Raw genomic sequence first — 10524 nt, 5'->3', positions numbered from 1 at the left:
ACTACTTATTCATGCTATAAATCATATCCCTGACAACAAGAGCTTCATGTTGTAGTGTGTTTGGGAAACTTAAAATTTAAGAGATTATTTAGTTTTGCTCATGTAAATAAATGTAATTAAGTTACAGCCCAATTTTGATTGGTTGGTCAGTTTGTTCTTCTTTAAACTCTCTTCTGCAGAATTCTACATGCAGATCCCAAATAGTATAATTTGCGCAGAAACAAAATCTCTATGCATATTGAAATTAAAACAAAATATTTGTAGCATTTTACAATATAGAAACAATACAGATTCCTATCTATTCACACTGGACATGAATATTTGACAAGCTGGAGATTTAATGAGGAACAGTTTTATGAGTTTTGTCACTTTGGGTTTCTGTCATTACAGATGGATGTTGTCTTTGCACACCCCACTTTTTGAGCACAACAAAAATAGGTACCATGGCAAATATGGCATGACATCTAAGATGATAACAAGGAGAAATCGAATTTGTGCTTTTAAAAAGTTTGAAAAAAAAGTGTATATAAATGTGTATGAATATATTTTAAATGTGATCTTTGCATTCTCTTGATATATTGATATGTAAATACATCTTGGTTTGCGTGCTTTCTTTGGTATAAATTTGAATATCAATTTGAATTTTTTTCTGAAAGACACAAACATATTTTTAATATGTTTCCTCATTAGATGAGCAGATAACTGTCATATAAAATTGTGACTCAGATATTTAGTCAGACTAGTTGGGTGAAGATCACGACATGTAAACTCATATCAGGTGAGACCCTCTTTACATACTTAAATGAGAATTAAATGCTCTAATGTTATTATCAATCAATGCATTTTTGCAGTTTTGACTTCAGTAGCTGTTTGCAATACTGTACATGTTCATGCTATTTAAGCTAAACATTGAAAATCTCATCAATTAAACTTTTATTTCAAGATCATCTAAATTTCGGATATTCATCCGGAGGATGAACTATAAGCCTTAGCAAAACAAATATACTTGATCATGTGTAGTGAGGTGTGATTTATGTGTAATAAGGGTATTAGCAAAATCAGAGCGTTGTTCAATGTTGCAAGAGATAGTTAAAGGGTTTACTGACAGAACAGTGAGGTAAAATAGAACTGAATTTAATGTGTCACTTGTAGTGATTGTCAAATCGCGATTGATCAATTTGACAGCACTACTTACTTGCTATTTCTTTGTAATTAACTGTGAAATTTACTTGCAATTTCTGAGTGAAAATTGTTTCTACACTTTTTTTTATTCTTTATTGTTTTCAGTGTAAGCAAACAAATCTGTAGGCTCAAAAGCAAATATGTGAGGCAAATGTGTAAATCTTGCAATCCAGGATTGGTTGGCACATTTTTCATCTGTGTTGGATGTCTCTGTTGGGATCCCAAAGATGGGAACAGTTGGCTGATGATTAAATGGTTATTAATGGTTATTTTTTTCTCTTATTTAATTTCAGAAAGTCAATGCCTGATCTGGTTTGCTGAATAAATATTGAACACTGTGGACTGTCAGATTCCATAATGGTGTTCATTGTATTTAAAAGTAAGTATTATTAATTTCCTGTTTTGATTTAGAAAATTTTGATTGTGACTTTTAAGAACTGACTGAGAATTAAATATATGATAAACGTCTAAAGCCCCGTTCACACTGCAAGTGATTTTAAAACTGTAAGATTGCTCCGGAACTCTGTCCTGTCTTGCGTGCACTCGAGACGGTGACGTGTGAGCACCACTGACAGATTCTTCCCTCCTATTGGTTGTCGTTCGCGAAATTAGCTTTGGCTAAAAGAATACATTACTTATTTTCTAGAAAAAAACTGAAATATAAAACACACACACACACACAGAGATATATATATATATATATATAATTTTTTTTTTTTTAAGCCATGTGAATATTATTTATTTACAATGTATAGTTAGTTTAATCAATTTCATGCACAATCATCCTTATCAAGTCAAACTTCTTCAACAGTCTACATTCAGTTCATCAGTTACATGTTTTCCAGTTCTACAGAACAAACCAAAAAGTGGATTCAGAAACTCCTGAAAGTGCACCTGCGCCGTGCGCTTTAGACCATGCCCTTAGATCGTTAAAATAGGGCCCTATGACTGCACTGTGTGTATTAGCACATAAGTGTATGTTAGTATACATTTGGAATTGTCTCTCTTGATTAAATGTAATGGAGCAAAAGGTCTTTTCTGCCTTCCAAAGGCAAAGCGCAGTGACTACACATCTGGTCAAAATTGAGTTAAGTCCTAAAATGGGCTTTGTGACATCTGATCTGCCTTGTGACAAAGTCTCCTGGTTCAATTTTGTCCCGTTTCAGAGAAACAAGAATGTCAAAATTGCAGTAACTACAAAATCCAAGCTAATACCAAGGCAAACCGCAGTAAATGAAGTTACTGCATTCTGGCTTTGTTTTCCTGTTTGACACTGTAGCAAATCAGCTCAAAAGGGAAATGTGTATACATAATTACAATTAATTATAATTAATTACAATTATTTATATCGGCTGACAGTAATAACTGTAGCAGAATTAAATTGCCATCAACTGATCTGTTCGTATCAACTCTAAGAAAAGATATTTCCGTGGCCACAGGAAATACTTTCATATTAATGCATTGGAGCATGTAGCGAGGGTCAAAATCGTAAAGAGACATTAATTTGTGCACACAACTTTTATTAACTAAACGCTAACACACATAACTAATCTAAACAAACAAACAAATAAACATACACTCACGCGCACATACAAAGGGGAGCTAAAGTGGATGAATGAAACCAGAGTATGCAGTTATGGAAAGAGTCAGTTAACCACCTGAGTAAAACCATTAGTGCCATTTATAACGGGGTCTATAACTTATGCTAAACCTCTGTTTCGTTTAATTAAATGTACGATACTTGCATTGCCTTGGTCGTTAACGAGTGTCCGGAATGTCAGGCTCTCCATACAGGCAGCAATCAAAAGATTTAGCAGAAGAGCTTTTGCAGAAGAGAAGACGGAACTGTGCGTAAGCCCTTTAAGGTCTGAGAAGAGTCACGCCTTTCAGGATGGGCTTGACCAATGAGAAAGGCTGAATTTCCAAGCGGGAGTTTGGAAATACTGGGGGGTTTTATGACCCTTTGTCTGAAAGCATGGTAATTTGCATGTGAACTGGATTGGAAGTTGATATACAAACTATTAAAGATTCTTAGAATACTAACATGTTGCATAGGTATCAACATATAATATACACTCTCAATTAGATCATCCGGAGACAAATTGATAGAGACAAAACATGGTATAGGTGAGGTGTTATTAACTAGTGATCTATCAAAAGCGTGCATAAAACAGTATACAATACACAAAACCATATACAAGGAGGTAGTAATCATACACAAAGACATGGGAATATGCATGACAGGAAAGTCATAGAAAAAGTTGTCTATGAATTAATGAAAGAAGTCATTTCCTATAGCAGCATGTGTTGGTTTTAGAGAGAACTGAGTAGGAAGGAAGATTATCTCTACATACTTTTAGGTCCTAAAGTTTATCTGGTCTGTCTGAAATGTCCTGGTTGTCATGGTAACCGGGGGCCTGGAGTCATTCACAGACATACTGGCACCCAGTATGTGTATTGGGTGAGGGGTCTGTGACTATTTGTTAATCTAATGACTAATTGATTTGTTGAATCTAATGAAAAATTGTGTGACTGATTGGTCCAAATGCTACAACACTGCAGATACTGTGCGGTCTTCCTTAGTATCCCGCAGCCAAATGATGGTTGAACTCGTGTTAAAACGCAAACATCCAAAGATGGGCAGGGAAGATAGCAAAATATTAACTCCTAGCAAGGCAAATGACAGCTCTGTAATCAGTTAACTAGCCAGCCGCTAGCAAATTAAACAGCCTACCTGCACTGCTCGATATCTACTCTGACAACGTAATGATAATTTGATTTATAATCGTGTTGATGTTTGTTGATTCGGACTTCTCTACACGATTCAGGCAGCTTACCCAATTGTAGTAACCAATTGTAGGGGTCCCAGTCAACAATTTGATCTCACAGTGATCTCACCATGATCTCCCAGGATACTCGTGATGAGGTCACAATGTGAGGTAACAGTGAGCTAAAAGTGTAACCTCACAGCGCCCTCATTGCGTGCTCATACTAATGTGAGGTCAAAGTGCACTCACTGGACAGAGACTAGGTACCCAGAATGTTCTGCAGCATGAAGCTTTTGACTGTCACCATTGTTGAGATTCATACACCGATTCTTGATGTCTTTGTTTTTGAATGACACCATAGGTCAAAATGTGTGTGACTTATCATGCTTTTAACTCTCTGGGGTCGGCTATATCACCGGCAATACCAGATCAGTGCAAAAGACACTAAGAATACTCTGATTTTGGTCACACAAATAAGTGTTATACATCAATCGAAACTGTTAAGTGTCTACTTTTATTTGTGTACACTCACAATAACAACACAACTTTGTGCTTTTGGAAAAATAAGAAAACAAACAGGGTGCGCTCTCTGTCTTCTCCATCTCCGCGAACTGCTTTTAGAAACGCGTCACTAAAATGAACTATAACTCAGCAAATAGGAAAATGGGAGTTATATCAATAGAAAGCTTGCAGTGTCTGCTTTTAACCCTCTGGGGTCGACAAACGTGGATACGCGTTTTGAGGCAGATTTTCCTGATAAGGCCGAAATGAGCTTGAATTACTCTGCCATTTTTGATCGTACAGATAAGTGCAATACACCATTCGAATCTGTAAGGGGTCTACTTTTATTTGTATACACTCATAATAACAACCTTGTGTCAGAAACGCGCTGAGAGGAAAAAGACTTGTATTTACCCCCAGAAGATGCGCTGAGAGGAAAAAGCTTTGTTTACCTCACAAACAGAGCGTGAATGCTGCTGGAGCCGGCGGAGGAGATACCGGGTAAGTAATGTTTTGGCATTCGATAATGTGTTGTTGTGACAAAGTTGAACGCATTTACAAGTTGAACTTTTCCCAAACTATAACTCCAGAATAAAATATGTGAAATCGAGTGCAACATTTTGAAATATGAAATGCACTTTCATTACATTTAAATGTTGCACGATGTGAGGATAGTTAAGTAATGTCTAAGAAAGTTTAGACCAATCTTTATGCTTCATTTATTTTGAATAGTAACAATATGTAGGCCTATATATTATAATAAATATAATGTACTGTTTTTGCTGTACTTTGGATCAAATAAATGCAGGCTTGGTGAGCCGAAGACACTTCTTAAAAAAAACCCATTACAAATCTTACTGTAATTTGACTGGTAGTGTATGTATTGTCACCATGTTTGCTTTGTCTTTGTCCGTTCATTGTGTTGCTCACGTCTGTTTTGTGTTTTCTCATGCAGTTTCTGCTGTCTCCCGTTTTCCTGGGTTCCAGTTTCCTGCCACTGTTTTGGATATTTTGGATATTGCACCCACGATGTCTTGACTCTTCTGTTGTTTATTTGTTTGTTTGTTCCTAATAAACTGTTTAACTGCACTCGCAAGTGAATCTCAAGTTATTTTATGTGATAGTTATATGTATACACATTTCTTTTTTTCCTCACATTATTTCTTGTAGCAATTCCCCCTGTCACACACCTGACTCAATGGCTCATTATGGAGCTCATTAAGCGGGTCTTTGTCTTCTCAGGTGTGAGTCACAGCATTATCCAGGATAGTTCACGCCCTCTCGCATAGACCCTTTCTACTCAAAAAGTGACTTAGAAAGTTTAAATCAATATATTGTTTTCTCTGAATGAGTGAGTTAGATTATTTTCAGATCATTTTGAAGCAAATATTCTAATTAACCCTTTTGTGAATCAAGCTTAATGCTTCATGAAGCTTCATTTCACCATCCCTAAATGAAGCTTCATGAAGCCTCATTAAGCTTTTCAGCTTTTCAGCCAAGTGGTTCATAAAAGGGTTCATTTCTGGAGGCTTCATTTGCTCACAATACCAGCTGGTGGCCAAAGAGTGTAAAACAAGTAGATATATTACAGACAGAGGTGTAAAGTCCAGGGGTCAGAAAGTAAAAGTCCTGCCATGTGTTTATTCCACCCATGAACTCAGCAGCTGATTTCATCAGAGAATGAGACCTATACTCTGGATTTTCGGATCCTCCGCAGCAATCCGTCGGCCCCAGGATTACTACTTCTCCGCCAGAAACAGCTGCTCTATCGCAGCCGTCGCTCTGCTCAACCAGCAAGATTTTCCCGACACGGGGGCTTAACCTCGCCTCCACCGCCGAAACTTCCAACTTCCCCGGCATGCTCGTACCATTCGGCCGCGCCAAACAATTCCTCTGATCGGAAGTGGACAGTATTTTAATCCAGAGGCAAACGCTGATTAATTCCGCCGCTCCGTTCTCGTGGAGGATAAACAAACGGATGCGTACAAACTATTCGTCACCCTGCAAATCAGCCAACCTCACTCCTGAATCCACTCCAGCCTCCAAGGCGGCCAAAAGATCGAGCAAAGCACCGATCTCCCCTCGCTCGACACCACCATTGTCCCGCACAAGACCCGGCTCTCCGCGAGCGTCGGGTCACAGCAGCAGGCCTTCAATGAGCCTGGGCCACGCCCCAGTTCTCACTGCAGCAAAGCCTTACTTTTTATTTTTCACCAGCATTTTACCTGTATTTAATTTACTCATTATATTTAAATGGATGGACAGGTAAGTTGGATAACTTCAATAGTGGAAGATAAGTTTCACTGTTGATCACAGTGGACCAACAGTAATGATTAACAATCATAAGTACAAACAAAAAATCAAGGCATATCACAAACAATTATTGAACAAGTGCAACCTACAACTTACTTCTCATATGAAGTGCATACTGCTAGGCACCTCTCAAGTGTCTAACGTTGCCAGCCGATGTGCCGCTTAGCTGGCTAGCCGTGTCAATACTTTTCATTTTGTGTGGTTAAGCAAAAAATGCATGCCTTTCATCATTATCACTTTTTAAAGACTGCCAAATACATTTTAAAAATAGCTACAATTGTTGCTAGTTGCTTTTAAAAGCAAGTCACTAGGTAGTCCGACATGGCTTTCACATCTCAGGCTTACCTTCTACCTCCCCTAACCCCTTTCCTTTTCAGCGGTCTCCAGCTCCCGTAGAGGACACTAGCACGAGGTCCCTGCTAGCAGTGCAGGCTGCACAGGCTCTACAGCTTTTCCCTGAATGTCACAAACCCCCTTGGCCTGCAGCTACAGCAGCTGTAGCAAGCGCGAAGCTGCCTCCGCTTACAACACAGGCCCTCACGTGTCTTTTCCCCTGTTACTTCTAACCCCTCCTCCTTTCCAGTTTCCTCTATCCCCATAGCAGACGCTAGCACGAGGTCGCCACAGCCATCCCCTCTAACCCCACCAAATCCACCCATAGCGGCCCATCTCCACTTCAACAGTCCCAGCAGCACCCCGCTCCCGCAGGAGCTCTATCTGTATGTCTCCACTGCCGGAGCAGCGTCTGCTCCCGCAGGAGCCCTATCTGTATTTCCCCACTGCCGCAGCAGTGTCTGCTCCCGCAGGAGCTCTATCTGTATGTTCCCACTGCCGCAGCAGTGTCTGCACCCGCAGGAGCTCTATCTGTATGTCTCCACTGCCGCAGCAGCGTCTGCTCCCACAGAAGCCCTATCTGTATGTCTCCACTGCCGCAGCAGCGTCTGCTCCCGCAGGAGCTCTATCTGTATGTCTCCACTGCCGCAGCATTGTATGCACCCGCAGGAGCTCTATCTGTATGTCTCCACTGCCGCAGCAGCGTCTGCTCCCACAGGAGCCCTATCTCTATTTCTCCACTGCCGCAGCAGTGTCTGCTCCCGCAGGAGCTCTTTATTTTCCCACTGCCGCAGCAGTGTCTGCTCCCGCAGCAGCCCTATCTATATTTTCCCACTGCCGCAGCAGTGTCTGCTCCCGCAGCAGCCCTATCTATATTTTCCCACTGCCGCAGCCCTATCTGTATTTCCCTCTCATCTCTACTTTTCAGATGCCGCAGCAGTTCCCTGCAGAAGCCATTTAATCTTTTCAGGTGCTGCCGCAGCTTCCGCAGAAACCACATTTTCTTTTCAGATGCCGCAGCAGTGTCCGCTCCCGCAGGAGCCAAACTCTCTTCTCGAAGGCCACAGCAGTGCCGTTACTCCAAGCGACGTCCAGCACCCCACCAACCTTAAGCTCTGCAAATATTGGGAGGTTATCAACGCACCTCTCTGGCTGCTGTCCCGCGCTTATTGCATCTTTGGGGGGAACACTCTGGGTCCGGGCTAAATGCCGAGCTCGGACCCCTCTCCCCAGACAGGGGGATTACCCTGGGCTCGGGAGTGATTACCGAGCTCGGAGCCCTCCCCCTGGACAGCACGCCAAATACGCATAATCTTTACTCAGTTTATTATAGGTAAGAGTGAACTCGTGAAGTGATGTTTTATTAACAAATTTCGGGAGGAGCTCGCACAGATAATTAACACGGCCAATTCATCATCAGTAATCACACCACCTATCCAATCAGCACGAGAGAGAACCCCTATAAATAATCAACAATCTTACCTTCATTATCTCTCGTCTTCCAGCATCCCTCCACCACCCCGACTCCTCACCTTCAGCCCGTTTCTACCCCAGCATGGGGAGGAGCACTTGGGTGGGGGAGAACGCTCTGGGTCCGGGCTAAATGCCGAGCTCGGACCCCTCTCCCCAGACAGGGGGAGTACTCTGGGCTCGGGAGTGATTACCGAGCTCGGAGCCCTCCCCCTGGACAGCACGCCAAATACGCATAATCTTTACTCAGTTTATAATAGGTAAGAGTGAACTCGTGAAATGATGATTGTGCATTAGTGATGAACACCTGCTGTTACTGAGCATTACAGAGGATCAGATGTTGATGTTTTATTGGATAAAATGATACCACCATCATTTAATTTAACACCGGGGATTTTGCTGTGTAGAGCAGCTCTAGAAAGAGGACAATAGTAAACAGACAACTCACAGTGATGTGGAGGCTGATGTGAATCAAATTTTCGGTTGATTAGAGAGGTTTGCTTGTGTCTTAATGTGATTAAGTCCATACTCTGATTTTTGGAAATAATTGCATTTTTTGTGCACGTCATTCTTAAAGATCTGCTTTGAAAAACATGTATTATTTGTGTGTGTGACGACCCCTGTCGTCTTTTCATGGAACTGCCGCTGAGTCCGCAAATTACCTTGATTGGCAGTCGTTTGAAACACCTGTTTGTTATTAGATGCTTTGTTAAAAGTGGCCTCCGCTTGGAGGGAAAATTCTCGTTATTTAATTGCACATTATAATTGATTTTTGGCGATTGTTTTCATGGCTGATGTTGATTTCTTTAATTCGCCGTCTTGTAATCTTTTGGAAAAATGCACAAAAGAAAAGGTTATTAAAAATTGCGGATAGGTATGAAATTGTAATTTCTGATAAGAGACTCAAAGAAAATATTAAAGTAATTTTAAGGACAAATTTGATTGAAAAAGGCATTTTGAAAATGGAAGAGTCTGGATCGGTTGTATCTTCCTTGCAGACTAATCTGTCATTTGAACAACAAAAGGAATTATTGCTTTTACAGATGGAGCATGAGAGATTGAAACATCGTTCTGAACAGGGTAAGATCGAGTTGGAAAAGGCAAAGTTGGAATTAGAAGCTCTCAAATTGAATGTGATGAAGGAGGGTAAATTTTCTAACGGCACGGAAGAACAAGGTATGTCTTTTTCACTCGTTTCAAGTTTAAAACTTGTTCCAAAATTTAATGAAGAAGATCCTGACACTTTTTTCACTCTTTTTGAACGTGTGGCAGAATTAAGAAACTGGTCAGATGAGAATCGTGTTGCACTGTTACAGTGTGTTTTGATTGGGAAAGCGCAAGTTGCTTTTTCTTCATTGTCACTTGACGATTGTAAGGATTATGACAGAGTTAAGACTGCAATTTTAAAATTATATGAGTGTGTTCCTGAAGCATATAGACAGCGTTTTCGATTACAGAAGATAGAAGAGTTGCAGTCTCATCTGGAATTTGTGCGTGATCTTAGAAAACACTTTAATCGTTGGTGCACAGCAGTAGGTGTTAAAACACTAGATGATTTAAGTCACTTAATGATTTTAGAGCAACTTAAAAATTCAGTTCCTGGTCGAGTTGCGACATACATTGGTGAGCATAACATTGAAACGCCCGAGGAAGCGGCTGCATTGGCAGATGATTTTGTATTGACGCACAAAACAGTTTTTTCTGATTGGCGTGCTCATGAGATGCAAGGTGTTGTGCCTGTAAGGTCTTCGCCTAAAGGCAGTCGTGTTTTTATGGGGAAGTTTGATCGAGATAAAATATGCAATTATTGTCATGAGAAAGGACATTGGAAGGCAGACTGTTTTGTTCTTAAAAATAAATCTAAACGTCTTGCACAGGGTTCACACGTGAAGCCCACAGTTTTCGTGGCACCAGTGCAGGTTGAGAAGAGTCAATCTATGGAGAATGAAGAGCCTGT

The 10524-nt window shown here is 40.6% G+C and overlaps 1 protein-coding gene across 10 annotated transcripts in view; it reads left to right on the top strand.

Moving 5' to 3' along the window:
* Positions 1-752: 752 nt before the first annotated feature.
* The window catches only part of LOC131536088 (uncharacterized), a 34747-nt gene continuing 24975 nt past the window's right edge, over positions 753-10524 (top strand). For 3 of the 10 annotated variants that reach the window (XR_009269832.1, XM_058768850.1, XM_058768856.1), the window contains exon 1: positions 1899-9743. Coding sequence is in view for 9 of the 10 variants with exons in the window: in XM_058768850.1 (XP_058624833.1) it covers positions 9362-9743 (382 nt within the window). In the remaining variant the exon portion in view is untranslated. Of the gene's footprint in view, positions 779-1475; positions 1562-1898; positions 9744-10524 lie in introns of those variants that run through there. The other 7 variants (XM_058768837.1, XM_058768828.1, XM_058768819.1 and 4 more) reach the window with 6 other exon arrangements.

The sequence above is a fragment of the Onychostoma macrolepis genome, chromosome 01 (assembly GCF_012432095.1).
Source record: "Onychostoma macrolepis isolate SWU-2019 chromosome 01, ASM1243209v1, whole genome shotgun sequence".
NCBI lineage: Eukaryota > Metazoa > Chordata > Actinopteri > Cypriniformes > Cyprinidae > Onychostoma > Onychostoma macrolepis.
The sequence above is the reverse complement of the archived record's forward strand: the minus strand, read 5'-3'. Positions and strand labels throughout refer to the sequence as shown.